This window comes from Mastigoproctus giganteus, chromosome 5 (assembly GCF_048544385.1).
Source record: "Mastigoproctus giganteus isolate SK-2022 chromosome 5, ASM4854438v1, whole genome shotgun sequence".
In the NCBI taxonomy this organism is placed as follows: domain Eukaryota; kingdom Metazoa; phylum Arthropoda; class Arachnida; order Uropygi; family Thelyphonidae; genus Mastigoproctus; species Mastigoproctus giganteus.
Genome location: NC_143579.1, coordinates 13,300,655 through 13,323,920, shown reverse-complemented (window position 1 = coordinate 13,323,920; position 23,266 = coordinate 13,300,655). Strand labels below are relative to the sequence as shown.

The following is a 23,266-nucleotide window of genomic DNA, read 5'->3' as shown; positions in this document are numbered from 1 at the left end:
AAATATGTAAATTTTATGTAAACTTTTGATAATAAACAAAGAAATGAATTACCTATCTTTTACTTATATTTACTGATGTTAATGAATACCTACTTGCATTATTACTGGTAAGATAAATGTCCTAATGTTAGTTTCTTTATTTCCTGAGCCTATGAGTATAATTATTGAAAATACATTAATTTATAGCTACAGGTGGGTCGCGAAAAAAAAAAAATCCACAAACACCGGTATGCGCTCGGGAAACCCTGGTCTACAATAAAAGACCAATATAACATCCATATTAAGGCTGTCCTCTGACATCACTGTAGTAGTGACTATACTGTTACACAGGACAGCCTACAATGTGGATGCTATTAGAAAAAAAAAAGACTAAAGGCATAGGAAAACATGAAAGATTTCTTTAAACAGCCAACTAAACGTGTGAGTTAAAACCAAACCTTTAACAAAATAAACAATGAGTATAAAGGTATAAATAAAATACCACATTTTACTCCAGTTATAAATTTCATTTCATTTGTATTTAACATATTATAAAATATGTTAAATACAAATGAAATAAAAATAAAAACTGATAAAACTGATAAATAAAAAGGTTTAGTTAGCATTAGATGATTGATTGGACCAAAGAAGGTGGGGGGGAGAGAAAAAGAAGTATTATGGCTCTGAAAATGGGCCATTTATTGATTTTTATAGATAGTAACAATTAAGGTAATTCCAAGCAATATCCCATTACGGTGTGTGGGGGGGATCAGCCGCTGCTCTCAGTGCTGGCACTGGATTTACAGGGTACAACATTGGGCATTTTCTTCTGAACAACCTGTGTTCAGAAGACATACTTCAAAAATATGTCTCATACTTAGTATTTTAAAAACAACAAAAGTAAGGATATTAAAAGAGAAGATTCAGCAGTTGTTGGTAAGGGTGTGCAATATGGTTGTTGGTAATCTGTGTGCTGAAAAGGGAGTTGCATTCCTGTGAAGGTGGATGAATATCTGACAGACTGATGGACATTTACTGTAATCCTAGAAAGAAGCGCTGAAAGGAAAGGTAGACAATTTCAATTGATGTGTGCTACCGAATCAAAAAATATTTCAGCATGTGCACTCATGTTGGTTGTCTTTAATTATATATGTTGACTAGATTGTCAGAATAGTGGTGGCCTTTGACAATTCTATTCAAAGAAGAGGTAGAAATGATGAAAGAAGCCACAGGGACACTTTGCAGTTACAAAATAAAAAAAAAATACAAGCAATCACTAGTGAGCACCACTGACTGATATCCAAATCCAGTTTATGATCCAAAATAAGTTTTGAAAGGGACAAATTAATGAACTCCCAAGAAAAAGAACTTCTGAATTGTAAACTTCTGTTGAAAGCAATCCTAAACAGGCAAAGCAAGTTGATAATTCTAAGCAAGTTATTCTCACTCATACAGAAAGTCTGTTCACTTTCTCACTTCTGGCTTGAACAAAAGTTATTTGTTTCTTTTAAATGTTATGCGAACATTTGAAAATCTGAACATACCTCTTCAATCAAAAGCACCCAGCATCCATGGATGCTGAGTGCTTTGCAGAAAAATGTTCTATGAAAATCTTCCACTTTCATTTTGGAAGTTAATTACCATAGCAGACTAATTAAGAAGGACAATTCTGACTAAGTCATACACATATCTACTGCCAACAGAATGTAACATAAAAGGGGAAGATTCTATTCTTTGATTAAGCGAGGAAGTACTTTATTAATGCATATGACTACACGGTGCACAAATTCACATTGAAACTTCATGTTCTTGTAAATGCTAAGGTAGCAAAAATTTCATCAATTGGAAGTGCATTATTTTCAAATTTGAAGACTGTGTCATTAAAGATAAAGAAATAGAAGCAACAAATGTTTTGCAGTGGGTAAAAAAAAATAAAACAAACAAACATACTTTTAATGTTTATTAAAACAATAGTGAAGGCTTTTAAATCCCCAGGAAAAAAGTGTACTCCTTTCCATGGTTTGTCACGTATAAATAATAAAATGACATACTAACTTATACAACCGAACCAAGGGTTCCGACATTCAGGCATTCATTAATATGTTGTAAGTTGGTTCGAAATATCAAGTGGAAAAGATGTGTAGTTTTTATAACATTTCATAATGCATCTCAAGTGAGATGCATTATGAAAGTTTGATATGTTTAAGCTATCAACTTCAGGTCAGGTTCACCTGAAATTTTACATTAATCCTTGGAATTTGATGAAATCAATCAATAGTTTGTTTGTTTGTGGGCTTTACGGCACAAGGGCAACATTTGCCATAATGCACCTATGGCAAAATTCAATGCTGTTTTCTATCAATATGGATTGTGGATGAAGTTTAGAGTGTGCTATAGATTTGCATCTGTTTGAAGAAAGTAAAGATTTTGTCCACGTGTGGTGCCTCTGCTAGGAGATGAGTAACACTCAAAAGTGTTTGTTGCTGAAAACGAGGCAGAGAGGGTGAGTCACTTACTGTTGTAAATCAATGAGTTCAGCCACTCCCTGACTTATGTGATATTCAATTTATGTAAATTTTTGTTGGCCAGTGCAAACTTTAAAAAATCGCGAAAACGTTATTTTGCATCAGATAGGTAGGAAATATATGGAGGACCCAACTAGGTTGGCAAAAATACATAGACAGCGTAACTTCATAAGCCAAGTGTTGTTTGCAGGGACGGGAGCATACAATGCTCCCATCCCTGCAAACGGCGAAGTTTGAGAAGATGGATGCTAAAAGCAAACGATTCTTAAAAGTTAACAGAGGGGTGAATGATATGCTTGCTATAATGAAATCTACAAAGAAAAGAAAAAACCGCAGTCATCCATTAATATGTTCATTCATAAGGTGAGCGGCTGACCCCCCTTTACGTCTCCACAGCAGTGTACTTATTAGTTGGAGATGCTGATTCTGGCAACGATTATTTTTGATTATAAGGTGTTTGTACTGGCACTTGTCTTAATCTTTTTATTAAACAATTTTAAGCACGCTTTTGTAATTTGTCCTGCACAAGATAAAAAAATTTTAATAAATAATTCTATTTACTAGTTGAAGCAAAAAAGAAATGTTTGGCCTTTTTGCTTTTCTTTTTTGCTTCAATCAAATTCAGCACGCAGAGTTGCAAGTTCTGTCTAAGCATTTAGGGAAATTCAGTGTTATGTAAAATTCAACTTGCACAAAGTTCAACAGAAGGCAACCCTTATAAGCAAATTCCTAAGACTTTTAGGTACAACAAATATATGTCAGTGATTTAATTTTTTTAGATTTTATTAAAATTATAAAAATATGAATTTTGTTTTTAAAAAAATACTTTAAGTTTGCTTTTAAATATTAAGGTGAATAAATAAATATAATGATACATCTAAAATTGAAAATATTCAAATTTAAAAAAAAAAAAAAATGAAGTACACAATATAATTAAGTACACAATAACATTTGCTGAACAAAACTAAACATTTAATAAGATGATTGAGGCTGGATGTGTTTAGATAATTGTTCAGAATTTTTGACACTAATTCTCAATACAGAATGAAGATGATTATCTGTTATTGTTTCTTTTTAAATATTTATTTGATTTCATTTGTGAAAAAATTTTCTCCCAAACACAGTAGCCATTTTCGTGGCATTTTCTTTTATTAGCAGAAAATCTTCAGATGGGAGAGCCTTGTAGAATTCAAGTATTTTTTTTTTTTTTTTTTTTTTTAAGTCCATATACTTATTTTTCAACCATATATATTTTTTTAAGTTGCAAGCTGGGATTGCAGTTTTCAGCCAATGAAGTTATTTCGTTCTACTCAATGAAGAAATAGTCTTCAGTCCACCTTTGATTAAAACCACGACACTCCAAATTGACTTTCCTCTTTCAAAATATTTTTAAGGATGATTTTTTAATTCAATATGTATTAATAAGAATTCAATACAAAAAAGTTATGTCAAAATAGTAGAATTTCACAATATGGAAAGATTGATATGTAAATAACTGTATTTACCATACATATGACTGTACTGGACTACACGTACATGTTTGATACTGTTGAACTCGACGCTTGAATGCCTGTATGCAGTGGCACTATTCTCTAAAACGCTGTTTTAGTTCACTTTCCATGCGGGCCACATAAAAATTTATTGCAGGCTGTATCTCACTCACGGGCAGTAGGTTGGACACCATTGATCTATACGATCAGTAGCAGTTTTGGCGTCTAGGTCAGCCTGTTCATTTCCAAAAATTCCAGTGTGACCAGAGATCTGACAAAAGAGAACTCATTTCTTCTGGTTTAACTTGAGAGTATTCCAGATCTATCCAAGTTAGTTTTCATTCTTCATATTCTGCTGTATAGCTTAGATAGCACAGAGTTTCATAGTATAGCTGCTACTATTAGTAGAAAGTTTCTTGGAGATGGTAGTGTTGGAGAAATAATGTTGTGGAAAGAGTTTTCTTTGAATATTCTTGTAGAGGAGTAACAGGTCTTGAAGGCTGGTAAAGTAAGTTTTGCTATCATGATGTAATGTATTCCACCTGGCCCCGCTGCAACTGAAATTGTGAAGGGGAGGATGCTGATTTAAAATTGATTAAGTGTTTTTCACTTTGTGCTTTGTTTGCCTGAAAATGTGGCAGCATGATGTTGTTGTTTTGGTTTTTATTGGCGAATTGACAATGGAGATCTGAGTGTGCCAGCGGCATGATATCATAGCTGAGATTTCCATGAAAGATCTACCCAGAGTGTTTGCTCCTCTGGTTTTGTAATATCAGAGCCACTGACAGTGAGCATGGGACAGTTGACGCATTGGTGTTTAGATTACATTTGCTGTATTTTGGCCCATATTGTTTGGGTTTCTGTTGTTACTGTAATTGTGGCAGTGCTTCCCTTTTGCTAGTCAACCTGTTTAAAGTGGATGAGGATTGCTGTTGCTGGGAACTTCCTGAAGATGTTCCATGTTTTTTTAGCTGCACTATATTCATCATTCCACTACACTTTTGATTGGGCCAATATTTTGTGGATTGTTTTGGAATTCCTTTGTCCCCTGAAATATTTGGTTAGATATACAGTAGAACCCCATTAATCCGGCCTAACTGGAAGCTATCTTTAACATGCCATTTTTTATAATGACAAAATTTCAACTTAATTATAATTAGTTTTTATATTAAATTAGTAAAACAATATTTTAAAGTAAAAATTATAAAAAGGAAAAGAACATGGTTAGTAAACAAAATACTGTACAAAGCAAAAAAGTTTTAATGTAGAACATTATATTACACAAAATAAATAACTATTTTCGAGCAGTTTACTTGAAATAGTCCTCAATGTTTTTTTGCTTTAATTTTGAAACACTTTCAAAATCGACGCGTGGACAATGCTAGTTGCAGCTGTTAACTGAATAGGCCAGCACCTGAGATTACCCTACGATTGTCTCTGACCATACCACATGGTCCAGTCGGATTTCTGGAGGTCACAACCATAAAACAATAAAAACAATTACCAGTCCCCTGTTTATTTGGCTTTTCTGTTAGGGCAATCTATAATAAATGGATAGTAAACACGATCTTATTGAATTTGCGATAATATCGACAGTCGGAATTCTGTCGGTTTTTACGTTATTATGGTGAAATGTGCTTCCCCCTTCCATAAAATCAATCATATCAAAAACATAAACAATTTTCAGAATGGTCTCTTCATTCCTATTTTTTAAGTTTCGTAACTTGTTACTCCGTTCTCACTTGCACATATTGTGTTAGTTGCAATTTGTGCGTGCGGTGTTCTTTGTTATTGATTGCTTATCTTTTTTATTGTTTTAAATTTTAAACCCCTTCCCAAATGTCAGTGAACAGATATATATATATATTTTTTTGATAGTGAGAATAAACCCAAGGTTTATTCTAAAAGAAAAAAGAGAACGCTTGGGTCGCGGAAGAGAACAGTCGGTGAATTTTTGGCTGCTGTAAATTGATAAGTATTTTTAATTTTTACTGTATTCTTCGTTAATTAATATAGTATATTGTGTTTTACAGAGATATTAAATAGGTTTAGTAGTGTTCGCTAGCTTCTTATTTTGAATTTAACCAGTGTTTATTGGAAGTTACGACTCCCGGTGTTGGCGCCAACATTGTTGAACTAGTCGCCATATTGTAGTCAATAAGAAATAGCGTAACCTATATATATATAAAAAGCTCGAACGGACAGCATAAGGTATAAAGTAAAACTAGATAGCATAATACAAATAGCTCAATTAAGAATCTGTTAACTTATTATAGTATTATCAATAAATCAAAAATATTATTAATCTTATAAAATTTCATTGTTAATTAAATTGTATGTAAATGGAATTCATGACCCAAATTAGAGCTACGAAGCAAAGATCACAGACTAGCGAGAGTGCTGTGACTTGGGGAAGGAACAAAGGGGGCAATTCTCCAACGCATCACAGTCTCAAAAAATGTGCGAAATATGAAATGTTTGACGACCTTTCTAAAACAGGACATCTAGCCAAAGAGGATGCCTTTGTGTGTGCTAGGTGTCTAGAGTGTCAAGAAATTAGGCCCTAAACTCAGCGTTCTGATGGGCGCCTATGAGAGCTTGAGGTGTAGGATAAACACCTTCGAAAAAAAATTAATATGAGAGCCCCATCAAACTCCCAGCTGCCCAGCTCAACGACAAAGCTCACTCCTGTGCATCAGGCAAAACAGAGGCAATCTCCAAGGCAGAATGCGCTGGTCCCAAAGGAACTAGTTATGATTGGTGACTCTATTATCAGGGAGACGGGGAACGACCTATCTTGCATAGACATAGACGTCTATGCAAGAAGGATAGGTGGAACAGGACCAGAGTATGTAGAGTATGACGTAGAGAGATATCATCTTTTAAGGGCACAAAAGGTGATGCTGTTGTATACGTTAGAACTAATGACATTAAGAGTAACAGATCTGCAAATTTACTCAACAAGTACAGGTCAATGTTGAAAAAAAGTCATGAGTTAGGGTTGAATGTGAAAGTATCTGCAATTCTGCCCAGAAATGATAGGAGAGTATAGATGAGAGCCTTGTCGATCAATTCGGCCATGGAGAGATTGTGCAAAGCTCAAGGGGTAGAATTTTTTTTCAGCCTGGTCTGTGCTTGTTGACAGGAGAGAGAGCTTCTGCAGGGATGGGGTACACTTAAATAGAAAGGTTGCAAGAATATTTGCTGATGCTATCGAGGCAGTGTTAGGTGGGTTAGAAAACTGCTAGCTTGGGGGGGGGGGAACACAAACCAAAAAGTTAACAGTGGCCGCAGGCAGAAGCAAAAGTGATTCTTGCACTGCTTCTATTAGAATGATCAGCAGCCTGGAAAGCAAGGTAATAGAGATTTCCAGGACTGCTGGGAGTCATAGTGGAACAAGTAAATACATCGGCTGTGTTAGGATAGCTAAGAGTAGGAACAGGTGCATGTCCATCAATGCTAGGAGTATAGTTAATAAATTTGATGAGTTTAAAATGCTAGTCAAGACATCAAAGGCAGATATTGTTGGGATATCAGAGACCTGGTGTCACACAGATATAAGGAATGCAGAATTGGAATTTGGGAAGTACAATGTGTACAGTCAGGAATTTTGGTGGACAATGCAGTGTTGAGTCTGTTTGGTGTGAAATAAACATTGGTAAAGGAAAAATTAGAGTAGTTGTGTGTTACAGGCCTAATAAATCTGATGAGTATAATAGAGTAGGCCAGTAAATCAGAATGTCTTATAATGGGGGATTTTTAACTTTCCAGATATTGAGTGGAACTTGTGAGTTGGTCACTTGCACACTAGCAAGACTTTTGTGGATTTATTGGATGACTGTTTTCTACAGCAACATGTTCGAGAGGCAACCAGAGGGTGTAATACTCTCGACCTGATTATCAGCAGTGATTAATCACATTAAGAATTTGCAGCTAAAGGAATCACTTGGCGACAGCAATTACAATGTATTGATGTGAGAATTATTAAAGATACAACTATCATCAAGGCTAAAGGGAACGGCTTTTGCTTTCGTAAAGGTGACTACAGAGGTCTCAGACAGTGTTTAAATTCTGTACAGTGGGATCAACTGATGACGTTACCTGCATTGAATTCTTAAATGGGAAGCCTTCAGGGACTTAATTATGGAGGCTACCAGGCTTTTCATTCCAACTAAGAAATACTGTTCAAGGTTTAGGCCTATATGGATGTCAGATGTATTAATGAGGCTTGTGACAAAGAAAAAGAATGTATGGGGTGCATATAAAGTATCAGGTGACACAGAAGCCTATGGCAGGTATAAACTAGTCTGTAATCAAGTCACAAAGGAGGTCAGGCAGGCGAAGGCAGTTTACGAGAAATCTTTGGCAAAGGATGCAAAGAAAAACAGCAAAGAGTTCTTTACTTATGTAAACTCTAGAAGGAAAGGGATGAATCAGATTGGACTACTTAACAGATTGGAATAGTTAACACAGATGGGTTGACTATTGATGATCATGCTCAGGTAGCTGATAAACTGAATGAGTATTTTGCATCTGCATTCACACGAGGAGTTATTCAATGAGGGGAGTGCCAGAAGTTTATCAAACACTAACAGGGAGCTAAGTGATTTTGTAATAACTGAGAGCAAAGTGGAGGAGAAATCGTTTAAGTTAAACATAAGGAAGGTATCTGGGGTGGACGGGATCTATCCAGTTATATTAAAGAAGGCAGCGAAGGAAGTAAGCAAACCTTTAGCCATAATTATGAGAGCTTCCTTGGACTCAGGGGAGATCCCCATGGATTGGAGGTATGCAAATGTATCACCAATTCACAAAGGAGGGTTCAAAAGGTGTCACACTAGTAATTACAGACCTGTTTAGTTTAACTTGTTGTGGAGAAAATAATAGAATCACTGGTTAAAGAAGCATTACAGGATCATCTAGACAAGAATGCAGTAATAGTTAAGACACAGCATGAGTTTGTTAAAGAGAGGTATTGTCTGACCAATTTGATTGGATACTATGATGTGGTCACAAAGGAACTGAATCCCAAAAATAATTTTGATATCATATACTTGGGTTTCAGAAAAGCTTTTGATACTGTTGCACATGAAAGACTGCTGTACAAATTGGAGAAATATGGCATTAAGGTAAGTTGCTACAATGGATAAAGGGATGGTTTAGTGGGAGACGACAGAGTGGTAATCAATGGACACTGCTCTTCGTGGACAAATGTTATTAGTGGAATTCCCCAGGGTTTGGTGCCGGGCCCATTCTTGTTTTGCATATTTATGAAAGATATTGATGAAGGTATATCACGTTAAATGTCCAACTTTGCAGATGATACAAAGGTTGGCAACATTGTTAACGACAGTAAAGACAGTATGCTACTCCAACTGGATCAAGATAAAATGGGTAAATGGGCTGATAAGTGGCAACTGAAGTTTAACATTGACAAATGCAAAGTACTGCATATGGGTAGCAATAACCAAAGAGAAATGTACCAACTGTGTGGTACTACACTCAGGGAAGTAGAAAGTGAAAAAGACCTGGGGGTAATTGTGCAGTCAAATATGAAGTTCGCTGAGCAGTGCAGATGGGCTGCCAGGGCAGGTCATGGAGTCTTGTCAATGACATATAGATATTTTGCTAGCAGGGACATGGAGGTGATTAGCCCGTTATACACAGCAATGGTCAGGCCACACCTAGAGTACTGTGTACAGGTCCGGAGGCCTCATTTTAGGAAGGATATAGAGTTGCTAGAACGAGTACAAAGAAGGGCAACAAGGTTGGTGAGAGGTACAAAGGGGTGCTTTTACCTAGAAAGGCTTAAGTTCTGTAAATTGCAGCACCTGGAGAGTAGGCACCTGAAGGCGATCTGATTGAGGTTCTTTTTCTTTCTTTGATTTGGTAGTTGTTGGCGCATCGGCTTCTGTGGCCATATTGCACCTCCCAAGGTTTTTGCAGTACTTTGATCCAAGCCCAAGGCGGGAATCGAACCCGCGACCTTCGGGTTGCCGGGCAGGTACTTTACCCACTCGGCTAGCCCGGTCGGCTCTGATTGAGGTGTATAAGACCTTGAATGGGTTGAGCAAGCCAAATGCTGATGGGATTCTTCCTCTTGCTCAGACTAAGAACCTGAGAGGGCTCAGTTTCAAATTGAGGAAAGATTGCTTTAGAACAGATGTGCGAAAATTTGCCTTTAGCTAGTGAGTAGTTGATTGCTGGAACAGACTTCCATCTTTTGTTGTGGAAGCTGATAGCCTAAAAATAAATTTAAGGGTGAGCTGGACAGGCATTTGGAATGAATGAAGGGATGAAATGGGAAGGGTTTTTTTTTTTTTTTTTTTTTTTGGCTGATGCTGCATTAGTTTGCTTTCTTGCATCATATGCCTCTACTAATGCTATTGCTAACCTCACTGAAAATCCAGTCCGGATCATCAGGGTTCTACTGTATATTCTACTGCCAAGTTAATGGGTGTTTATTGGATCTACTTTTCTTCTAGTGTTGCTAGCTGCTTGTACACAATCAAATCAGCATTGGAAAAGTTCAATTTGGCAATTCAGTAAGAAAGTGTTCCCCACACTTGTATCAATGTGGCATATCACAGGGTAATGATCATTGCCTAATGGATTGCTGCGAATAGTCCATCCAAATAGAGGATATATGGTTGCTGAGCAAAAATATCAGATTGTGTTAATCAAGAAATATTTTGATAATTTGTCCATGCTTGTCCAGGTTATAGTTTCCCCCACAAGAGATGGTGACTGTTGAGGTCTCTTAGAATGCAGTAGAGTTTGGGAGAATTGGTTGTATCACTAATTCTTCTACGTCGGCATAGCTTATATTTTGGTTAGGTGGCAAGTATAATGAGACTATGGTTAAATCGAGGTTAACATTGATTCATGCAGCAACAGCCTCAAGGTTTGTTTTTAGTGGGATTGGTTTTGAGGGTATTTAAGAATTGATTATCAGCACTACCCCTCCATGAGCAAGATTGTTTGGATTGTGTAGAATGCAATCTTGCCAATGTATTACGTATTTCCAGAGGGGAAACAATTATATTTGGTGTTAGGTTGATTTCCTGTAGACAGAAGACAACAGGGTCATATTGTGAAAGGAGATCTCAGATGTCATTCAAATTACTACGATAGCCTCTACGGTTCCACTGTAAGAAGGTAAGCATTATTTGGGGTTAGTGGGCCCTCGATTTGTTTTAAAGGGACTGAAGGTATCCCTGTATCCATCTCCTTGTCAGTAAATAGTTCTAATACCTGTTCATCTTGGTTTAAATTATCTTCTGATTGTATTTAGACTGTTTGGTTTGAGTCAGGTAGATACTACAGTTCTGCTGTTGAATGGCACCTAGTTGTACTGTAATTGCTGTATTTATAGCTTTGCTTTGATTTTTGTTTGGTGTCTTGTTACTGGGGACAATAGTGACTTGCCCGTTCAGCTAGTGATTTGCTTGGTGGTATAGTTACCTCTGTTTGGGTCGCAATTGATGTGGTGTGCGTGTGTGTGTTTTGTGGTTATTTGAGCATAAGTTGGCTTGTTAGTATTCGGAACTGGTAAAGTTTTTTTAGTCTCTTGGTAAGTTACATTATATTTAGTTTTGTACCACTGTCTATATCTTTTTTTCACACTTACAAAGGGGGGCACTCCTTGGATTAAGGCAGATGTGTTTCTTTACAGTTAAGATCGCTTGGTGTTGTGGCTGTGCAGTTAGTACTAGTGTGCATGTGCAGTGGATCCACATGTGGCACAGACAGTCTGCTCTCCTGCAGACTGTGAGTGCCCAAACGTCTGGCACTTGTAGCAGCATAATGGTTTGAGATGTAGGGTTTAATTCAGCAGTTAAGGTAACCTGCTTTGATCATTGTTGGTGGTTTGTGATTGTCAAATGTGAGGCTTATGTTCTGAGTAGGAACTAGTATATCATCCATCTTTGTCAGAATTTGCCTTACATTGATGGCTTTATCTCTTAGTTCTTGTTTTAGTACTTTATATGACAGAATAATGAAGTTCTGTTCAGTGATGAGACCGCTTGACGTGTTCAGGGAAACATGGGTGAAACGGTAACAGAAGTTCCACCAAAATTTTCAAGTTTTTCAGACTGTTGGGCAATGATAACTTCAACTAGTAGGTCTCCTGATCTTCAATGAGTCTTGGGAGTACTTATTGGCATTTCTGCACTAGGAATGGAGAAAGTTTTCCAGTCGGTTGTTTTTGAGTTGAATGGATGATCAGGAAAGTTGAAGTGTGGATTCTGTCATTGTTGGTCTTTTGACATTTGCTGCGATAGAACCAGTTTTATCCATCTGACAAGGCAACAGACATCCCCTGTTGCCTTGTCAGTGTTTCATCTGCACACCCACTAGTTTTCTGTGTTTTGGGAACTGTTTGCTCCATTTCACCTTGGAAGGGAGACCTTTTTCCCTCCAGGTTACCGGCCCTGTCATGTGGAAGCAGGAGCAGTGCCACCTTTGTGACCAAGAGGTAGTAGGTTAGAAATAATATACCAATAAAAAGAAAAAAAAGCGAGAAGGTCACCTTTCCTCCTGATCAATTAAAGTGATTTCTTTACCGAGGACTATTTAATTGATCGTTAGTGTAATGCTGAAAACAGCTACAATTCAACTTCATAACAGTTATTGCACAATCGATTAAAGGAACATGGGTAGATAACACTGGTGGTGGCTGAGTTCATTATTTGAATAATCAGTACTCATCATCATCATCAGCCATTTTCAATCCACTGCAGGATGAAGGCCTCTCCAGCAACTTTCCAGTTCCTTCTGTTTTGAGCACTGGCCATCCATTTACTACTCAAAAACTCATGAATTTCATCTATCCATCTCCGCCTTTGTCTTCCAGGTTTTCTTCTAGCTCCTCTTGGGTACCATTCTGTTATTTTCTTAGTCCATCTGTCATCATGTCTTCTAGCTATGTGTCCTGCCCAAGACCATTTTAGTTCTTTAGTTTTGATAAGAATGTCCTTTACTTGAGTTTGCTGCCTAATCCATGTGTTTCTCTTCTTATCTAACAGTCTGATTCCCAATATAATTCGTTCCATTCTTCGCTGTGTAGTTCTTAGCTTCTCTTCCATTCTTTTGGTGAGTGCCCAAGTTTCACTTCCATAAGTCATGGTGGGGAGTATACATTGATTCATTATTTTACGTTTCAGACAAACTGGGATATTGCTCTTCAGTATGTGACTATATTTCCTGAATGCTATCCATCCAAAATTTATTCTTCTCTTGACTTCCAGCCATTTATCATTATTACAGCTAATAACTTGTCCCAGATAAGTATATGACTCCACCTTTTCAATTACTGCTCCTTCAATCATTATTTCCCTTTCCGTGGCATACTTGTTCATCATTACTTTTGTTTTAGCCATATTCATCTTTAGTCCAAAATCCTTACTAACTGTGCATAACTGATTAAGATTTTCCTCTAATTCTTTGGGATCGTGGCTTATGACCACAATGTCATCTGCAAATCGTAAATGGTTTAGGTACTCTCCGTTCACACTGACTCCTTTCTGCGACCAGTCTAATCTTCTGAAAGCTTCCTCAAGGGCAGCAGTAAACAGCTTCGGAGATATTGTGTCTCCTTGTCGAACTCCTTTCTCGATTTTAAATTTGCTACTGTCTTTGTCTAGTCTAATAAAGGATGTAGCACTCTCATATATTTTCTTCAAAATCATAATATATGGAGTATCTATACCTTGTCTTTCCAGTGCCCGAAACATTGCCTTATGCTGTATGGAGTCAAATGCCTTTTCATAATCCACAAATGCCAGGCATAATGGTGTTTTATATTCATTTGCTTTCTCCATTAGCTGTGATATTACGTGAAGGTGATCCATAGTTGAGAATCCTGTCCTAAAGCCAGCTTGCTCTTTCGGTTGATTCTCATCAAGTATTCTTTCTAATCTGTTAGTAATGACCCTTGTGAACAACTTGTAGATATGGGATAATAAGCTAATTGGTCTATAATTTCCAATTTCTGATTTATCTCCTTTCTTATGCAGCAAAACTATGATTGCATTATTCCACTGCTTAGGCATCACACCTTTTCTAATGCACTTTGTGAAGAGCCTTGCCAGTTTTTATATTATGTCTCTTCCTCCCAATTTTAACAACTCTACAGTAACTTCATCTTCCCCCGGAGCTTTCCGATTCTTCATTTTCTTCAATGCATGTTCTACCTCATCAGGAAGAATATCGGGTATGTCGTATGTGTTGCTACTTTGCAATCCATCTTCCCCACTGCTGGTATCATTCCCTCGCTCCTTGTATAATTCTCTATAGTAGTCTTCTGCTATTTGAATTATGCCTTCTCTGCTGTTCATAAGTACACCATCGCTATTCTTCAGTTTCAGTATCATTTGTCTTTCTGTATTACTGCTCATGGCTGCTGATTTAAATCCTTTGTTTTCCCTTAATGCTTGTTCTACTTTTCTTGTGTTAAATCTTCTTATGTCCTCTCTGAGTCTCTTTCTAATGGCTTTGCATAACTCAGTATACACTGGATCCAAATTTCACAGTAGTAGTGCCTATAAAACAGGCATTGCAGTTTTGCTGACATAGAATAAGATAGGCTATATTTAATATTTGTTTACAGCTATTTAAATATGCTCCAAGTTTATTGTTTGTTTGTTATTTGGTTTTTAGGAGCATTAGCAACTAAGGCCATATTGCTCCGGGATATGCAGTGGTCATTCCCTGACCTTTCCGCATCCTCCGTATTTGGTGGTGACGGGTTCGAACCCCAGTCTAATCAAGAAGCGTGTACTACGCAATTCTGCTGCTCCTTCCCACCTGGCTACGGAGGCGCCACCAAGTTTATAAAATGAAGAAAAGAATAATACAATATCTTTCCATAAAATATGCTTTAAAGCACTAAAGACATTTAACAGAGGTACGAAGAATGACTTTGATATTGCTTTTTTATGAACAATTTCTTAGTTGTTAAAAGATGTGATAATTAGTTTTTATGCCTGATATAGTACTATTCATTAATTGCCTCAAATTCATTAACTATAATCCTAGAGCATTGGTGTACATGCACCTGTTGTTACTCCAAATTACCAGAACCCAGCCCATGTATTTACTTGTTCCATGATGTCTCCCAGCAGCCCTTGAAATACCAAGCATCTTGCAGGCTGCTGCTCATTAGAATAGAAGCGGTACAAGAATCACTTTCACCTATGTGTGTGGTTACCGTTAATCTATTAGTGTGTGAATCCCCCCAAGCTAGCAGTTTTCTGCCACGCCTAATATTGCCTCAATAGCATCAACATATATTCTTGCACCCTTTCTATTTAAGTGTATACCATCCCTGTAGAAACTAGGGCTTGCAAACCGGTTTTATAAAACCGGTTAAATCAGTTTTCATATTGAGTTGTTAAAACCGAAACCGAGCTTCTGAAACCGGATTCGAATATTTTCTTAGCTAGCCTTCGAATATAGTTTTTTGTTCTTCTTTTGTTTGTTCGTTTGTCTGGATCGTTCAACTGCTTTATGTTTTAAACATGTATTTTATTTTATTTTATTTTATGTTTAGGTACGAACCTCATGGGCAAGTGGCTCAAATCTAGGAGGGGTGCCTTTTATCTTCCCACCTGTATCATGGCATGATGCAGGTGTACTCATTTACGACTGAGTGAGTCGGAGCGATAGCATAAAAGAAAATGCTCAGCATTTCTCCGTTCCATCTATCTTGTTCGCCAGGCAAGTTATGGAACGTGCCTTATTGATGGTTACCCACTAGAAACAGATTCGCTGAATATTGCATCAAATTTCAATCGTAGGAAGTTTTTTGCTTCTTTATTCCTATTAAATTTGCAATCAAATGTCTCCAAAAAGCAGCTTCACCAAAAATACAATAGATTTAATTGGGGAAAAAAAATTGCAAATAAATAAATAAAAAATTTCTTTAGTGAAAAATTTGAAACTTGCCTCGTTTAGACTCTTCATTCAGTGCTTGTGGGAGTGACGCATAGTATTGTGCCTTTGTTATCTTCAATATTTTTATTTAAAATTGTCGGTGATATAAATTCCTACTAATTAATATTTATTACTCAATATGTCTAAGATGAAATCAAATGTATGGAATTATTTTGCTCGAAAAAGCAAAGATGAAGCACAATGTTCGAAATGGCAGAAGAAGTCGTCTGGAAGATCTACATCATCTTTGATGCTGCATTTAAAGAAAATGCATCAGATTGACATTAAACAAAATAACAGTGAACCTCCCGTAAAAATGGTAAGAACATTAGAAAACGTTATCGTTAAAAAATCTATGGAAGAAGAGATTTCAAAATTAGCTGCTTTAGATGGATTTTCTTTTAATTCAATTGACAAGAGTGAGTTTATACAATCAAGCCTTCACCTTCAGAGAAATAAATACGATAAATTACCACCAGCCTCAGTGAATGGAATTAAAAATATGGTTCTGAATTATTATAAAACTAAGAAAGAACCCATTCAGCATTTCAAAAATTCATTGGTTTTGGGTGCCCGGTATTCATTGACTCTAGACGAATATATGTCTATACAAAATAAAAGGTATATGAATATAAATGTGCATTCAAAAGACAATCATTGGTCGTTAGGTCTTATTGAGATTAATGGTTCACTCAATAGCAGAAGAACTGAGCAAATTGTGAATGGACTCTTGAAGGAATTTGGTGTGAACTTGGATGAGGATATTGTTGCCTGCACCACCGATGGAGCAGCAATGATGATTAAGTTTGGCAAGCAAATTACGCCTAATCATTAACAATGTATAGTCCATTGTATACATCTGTCAGTTATAGGTGTACTTTATGAAAAAGCAACCAATTATGGTGTCACAGTCTCTGAGTCTCCCAAAGACAATGAAGAAAATGAAAATAATGAAGAAAGTAGTGATGATGAAGTTGAAGAAAGACAGCAAGGCATGCTTTATCAAACCGACTTTACCGATGAGCTAATTTATTTCTTCAGTCCAATGGCCAATATTGCACAAACTATTAACAAAGTCAGAAAAATTTGCAAGCTTTTTTCGAAAATCCCCTACCAAAAATGACGCATTACAAAATTTTGTTAAAGCAAAATTTAATGGGAAAGAATATAAACTTATATTAGATTGCAAAACTAGATGGGATAGCACATTCTATATGATTGAGAGATTTTTGAAATTGAAAAATTGCATTCCAAATGCTCTATGGGCAGTACTGTCAACTGAAGCTGTGTCTGACGTTGACTGGAAAACACTTGAATTGCTATGTGAAACTTTGCGACCAGTTGAAATGATTCTGAAGGCTATAACCTCAGAAGATACAGACTTACTTAAAGCAGAGTCTTCAATAGAATTTCTGCTTGCTGAGCTTGATACAGCAGAAAATCCATTTGCTTTAAAGTTTCACCAAAGCCTTTTGCAGCGTTACAATGCAAGACGAAATTGCCAAACTGCGGCTTTGCTGAGCTATCTACACAACCCCAAAAATTTAGGAAAGAAGATTCAGGTTCAAGAACTTCTGATTTTCCAAGTAAGCAAGTTTTGAAAAAGCATGCCGAAGAGATTTATCAGAGATTATTTGCAAAACATTCCGAAGGAGTCTTAGCGTTGAATGAAGAAACTGAAAATAAACGAACTGTTCTTTTAGAAGAAAACAAAGACTCGTCTAGTTCCAATGCTGGAGATACACTCATGCGAGAGTATGATAGTGTAATAAAGAGATTAACCGAAGAGCCTTCAAAATATCCGAGTGAATTGGAAATCAGCAAAGAATTTAAAATTTCGGAGGCAACTAGCAGTAGAAGTGAAAAGCTGGAGAAAGTTTATAGAGCACTGCTGACCATTAAACCAACAAGTGTCCAATCTGAGAGAGTTTTTTCGATCACTGGTCTCTTTAACACAAAAATAAGGTCAAGTCTATCAGGAAAAATGCTTAATATACAAAGGGTACTAGGAAAGTTTTGCAATATGACGCAACAATGAATCACAGGAAGCTGCTTGTTGCTGCATGTTGAGACATGTTCATACGTGCATAGTAGCCGCCGCGCCAAGTCGATCGATGGGCTCAGTTATTCATTAGTAGTGAGTGTAAAGTGCTTGCGATGGCATTGTGGTCACGAAATGAGATAAGGACAGTTTTGCGGTATAATTTCGTGCGTGGTTTAACCATAGACCAGTGCTTAGAAGAAATGACTCTTGCACTAGATGATGATTGTCCACATCGTACAACGATATTCAGGTGGTATAGAGAATTCCAAAGGGGAAATTTCACTCTGGAGGATTCTGAGAGGCCGGGAAGGCCACGAACGTCAGTTACGGAGGAAAACGTTACTCCTGTGAGGAAAATGCTTGACGAAAACAGGCGAGTGACCTATCAACAGATAGAGGATACTTTGGGCCTAAATGCACCAGCAATTCGTTCGATTCTGCAAGATCATTTGCACGCGAAGGAACTTTGTTCTCTCTGGGTGCCGCATCAACTAACTGAAGAGCAGATGACACGACGTGTGACTTGGTGCCGGGAGATGTTAAAAAAGTTTGATAAGGGACAATCTCGGTATGTGAACAACATCGTGACAGGTGACGAGACTTGGCTGTACTATTACGATCTGCCGACCAAGGCTCAAAACAAAGTTTGGGTCTTTGATGATGACGACACACCCGTAATTGTCAGAAAATCCCGATCTGTAAAGAAGAAAATGATAGCTGTATTTTTCAAATCGAGTGGAATTGTGGAACGTGTCGTTTTGGACACGCAGAAGACAGTCACAGCTAAGTGGTATACTGAACAATGCCTGCCTAAAGTCATTGGATCTATGAAGAACCTGCGGCCAAAGTCAAGAATGGACACCTGGTACCTCCATCACGATAATGCTGCAGCTCACCGCGCCAAAGCCTGCACCGAATATTTGACCACGACAGGACTGAAACTTCTCGAGCACCCTCCCTACAGTCCAGACCTTGCTCCCTGCGACTTTGCACTGTTCCCGCATGTGAAAATGAAGCTAAAAGGGAGGCGGTTTTCCAGTGATGAGGACCTTCTACGGGCTTGGGACAACGAGTGTGCTTTACTCCCTAGTGAAACTTGGCAGAACTGGTTTAAAGATTGGTTTCGGAGGATGGAGAGGCGTATTGAATGTAGAGGAAATTACTTTGAAAAAATTAAATAAACAAAGCTGTATTGCAAAACTTTCCTAGTACCCTTTGTACTGTGTTTTTTAAAGGATCATTTTCAGAAAAAATCTGAGCAATAAATAGTAAAGTAATTTCCCCAAGCTGTTTTTTTTCACTTTATTTTTAGGGCTTATTTTTTTTTTTTTTGTTTACTATACGAGAAGATAGTTTTTATTCAAAGGATTTGAATACAATTTGTAATTTTGCATAATCTTAAGCTGGTTACTTTTTTGGAGCATTTTAATTTTTTTTACCATAGGAGGTGATAGATTTTGTTTAAAAGATTTGATTACGATTTGTACAATCTACCCAAGATAAAATAAATACCTGTGTTATAAGCTTTTAATTATTTTCCCTAAGTCTGAGAAAATCGGTTTTAAGAGTAAACTTCGGTTAAACTCGGTTTTGAAATTTCTCGGTTTTATGCAAGCCCTAGTAGAAACAATCTCTTCTGTTAACAAGCACAGACCACACTAAGAAAAATTCCACCTCATGAGCCTTGCAAAATCTCTCCAGGGCTGAATTGATTAATTGAGGTAATTTTCTTCTATAAGAGGCATTAATTAGGTAATTAATTCAGTTTAAAGGTCTTCAACCTTAAAGGTCTTCATCCTTAAAGCAACATTTCATGGTATTATAAATAAGTGTACATAAAATGGATTTCTTAACATCATATGAGTAATGAAAGTAGAATTGCAGAAACTTTGCTGTGAGTATTTTCTATATATGAATTTTTAGTTGGTTATTGTATTTATAATATTTAAATGTCAAAAATTAATGTTGTCCTTCACTGTTTCTAGTAGTTTAGTCTATTATGGGCTGAGTTAAATTATTCGTGTACGGTTGATCAAAGAACAATAATACATTTGCATGACAAATAAATAATTTGATATTAGGCAGGAATGGGTCCAGAATATGAATTTCAGTGTTAATACTGAAATTGCCAATCTAATAATTTTTTCAAATTTATGTTTTGCTGTCACAAAAAAAAAAAAAAAAAAATAAATCACTATACTATCACTATTAAGGGCCGTGCATTGTTTTAAAGTGCAGGAGTACTCTACTCTTAGTTTAACTATATGCGCCTATATACACAAAAAGAAACCACATCAAACGAAGGCATGATACTATTGTCAGGCAGATTTACTCCACTGATTAAATCATGTTTTTCTTATGTTTGAGACTTTATTAGACTCCGTGTGAGGCAAATTGATCTTGACAAAAAAGGAAGATAAAGGTCAAATGCTTGTTATTTGTTATTTTGGTTTTTTTTTAGGAGCATTAGCAATTAAGGCCATATTGCTCCGGGATATGCGGTGGTCATTCCCTGACCTTTCCGCATCCTCCGTATTTGGTGGTGACGGGCTCGAACCCTCAAATGCTTGTATGATATGATACTACTTGTTACATTATCACATTTTAAAACAACCCAGAGCCCTTAATATTGAGAGTATAATGAAATTAATGTATTTTTTTACAAAAAAAAAAAAAAAAACCATGTTAGATTTGAAATAGACATTTATAAATGTCTATTTCAAATTTTAAACATTCTAAACCACATGCGAGCTGTGCTATATGGAAGTGTAGATTCACCATAAGCCTCTTTTAATATGCTTCAGCTGATGTTTTCTTGAGACAAACAAAATTTGAGAGCAGCATACAGTTTTTTGCATGTCACGCCCATTGTTACATACGTGAAATTGAATAGGCATAAACCACCGACCACTAGGGTCATGAGTCAACTGCAGGGTTTTTTGATGTAGCTTGGTTTGTCTTTAATTCCACAGCTCAGCTAGAAATAGCAAGCAATATAGTTGTTCATGGAAAATTATGATCATTCTCTACTGAACAGTTCTTGAGACCTATCCAAGTCATCCTGGAGGAGAACTTCTTGTGCTGGTCATTCGCTACTTTTCCAACATTGAATGATCTGCAAATTTGAGAATGCACTCTGCATCCCTTAATGCACAAACACATGAAGTGCTAGCTGCGATCTCCAACAAAACAGGTAAAAAGGGTATTTTGAAATTTATTTCTTGTATTAGTAAATCCGATGGGCTACTGCAAACATTTTAAATTTTTCTTTCAGTTCATTTTATGATATGTATATTAAGATAACAGTAAAAATAACATTTTATATTCAAGCATGTGCATAAGCACCCAATCCCTACAAATAACAGAAATAGACACTTACCGATTCTGCACCTTCAATCTGCTTGATTATTTCTTTTCGCTTAAGCTCATCTGTACGATCCTTCTCAAATTCTCTCTGACATTTTGTCAATAACAATTTCCGAAAGTTAACTTGTTTTCCTTCTGTTTCACCAGATAAAGGCACCTTTAGCTATGATTCAAAGAAAGAAAAGTATTAAAAACTGCTATTATTCAGAAAATTGAATCAAAAAATGTGAAAAATATTTGAACAGGAAGTTGTTGTAATAGCCATATAGTGCAAGGAAGCCACAAGATTTATTTGCACTGGAAAAAAAAAGAGTAGATAAAAAACACAAATTATTTGCTTCCCTTCTCACATAGGTTGACATCCAGTAGACCTTTTAATTTATTCAAACTGTCAGCCTCAACTAGCAATCAATGACTCACGAAAGGAAAACTGCCTACAATCTAGCCTAAACCTCTTCCCCTGAAATTTGAATTTATGCCATATGTTATAGAATTCTCTATAACAGTGAAAATTCTGCCATTTATTTTACTAATTCCTCTCAGAGCCTTATAAACCTCAATCAGGTCATCTGAGGTGTCCGGTAACCAATCTCTGTTGCCCACATAATCCGAATCTTTCCTTGTATGATTGCATTTTCGCCGATGTGAGTTGCCCATCTTTGGAAGCTCAATGTCTTTTTTTCCATACTCGAACACAGTATTCCAAATGTGGTCTTACAATTGCCTTATGCAGTGGGACTATGCCTACATATCTGCACGGCAGTATTTCCCAAACTTTTTTAACCACAGAACACTTTTCATCTCACAATATATTTACAGAACACTTACGAAAAGCAAGTTTAGCAGGAGCCAGAGAACTGTTTGCTAATATTTTATTACATACGATGCACTGTGAATCAGGAGCATCTCTACTTCCAACACATGTAAAGCTGAAATTCAAATAATTGTCATCATACTTTTGTTTTGGTCTTTTATTAGTTGGTTCCTGTTTTTTCACTTTGGAGTTTTGGGGAGCAAAAGGCTGTGATTGTTCATCCTCACTTTGAAGTGTGACAATATTGTGTTCATCTTCATCAACATCCACAGTTGCAATACTAGAAGTACTTGCTTCTCATTTTAAAGTTCCTTTTTTCAACCACAAATCCATTGTCGTTTATTTTAATAACAATATTTCAAAATACTGATAATTATCAAAAAAAAAAAATTTATACAAGGAAGTGAGTTCAGTTATGATATCGGTTCACTTTCCCCTCTCCTTCAACCTGTGTATTCCAGGTTAAATTGCATACAAATGGCATATTAGATCACTATATCGCTACTTTTTCGTAGATGTCATTACCTCTATGCATACTTTTCTATGCAAAAGCATGCCAAAAGAAAGTGTTCTGCAGTCTATTTGATTATTAGTCTATGCGAGTATACTAATAACAAAAGAAAAAAAAAAAAAAATCTCAAATATTATAATGATACAAAAGTGGTGTACACTACAAATATGCAAAATTTATTTATTTTATTAATTACGATTTTTCACGGAACACTAGTGTTCCACGAAACACAGTTTGGGAAATGCTGCTCTACAGGATAATGTTCGAAAAATCATCAACAGGACACCATGGGTTTTTCTGGCTGCCAGTTTACACTGCTCAGAAAACTTCGTATCTGTCCGTTTTATTATTCCCAGGATCCCTTCCTTCCTCCCTCTACTGTTTTTAATTCAAAGCGTATAATTTATTTTGCAGTTACCAAACAGTGCTCCATCCTGAAGGAGCAGCACTGGTTGGTTTGGCTCATTAACTACCCTACCAATCTTTATGTTGTTTGCATTTTTTTTTTTTTTTTTTTTTTTGTCATCAAGCCTTCTATCCTATCGTCGACATTATTTATGAAAATTAGAAAGAATAGTAGTTCAAGAACCAATTATTGGA

At 36.5% G+C, this 23,266-nt stretch overlaps 1 protein-coding gene across 5 annotated transcripts in view; it reads right to left on the bottom strand.

Moving 5' to 3' along the window:
* LOC150085178 (eukaryotic translation initiation factor 4 gamma 3-like) overlaps positions 1-23,266 on the bottom strand; it is a 791,506-nt gene that overhangs the window by 172,252 nt on the left and 595,988 nt on the right. For all 5 annotated transcript variants that reach the window (XM_090373913.1, XM_090373915.1, XM_090373911.1 and 2 more), the window contains one exon: positions 21,355-21,504. In XM_090373913.1, coding sequence (XP_090230039.1) covers positions 21,355-21,504 — 150 coding nt within the window. The remainder of the gene's footprint in view (positions 1-21,354; positions 21,505-23,266) is intronic.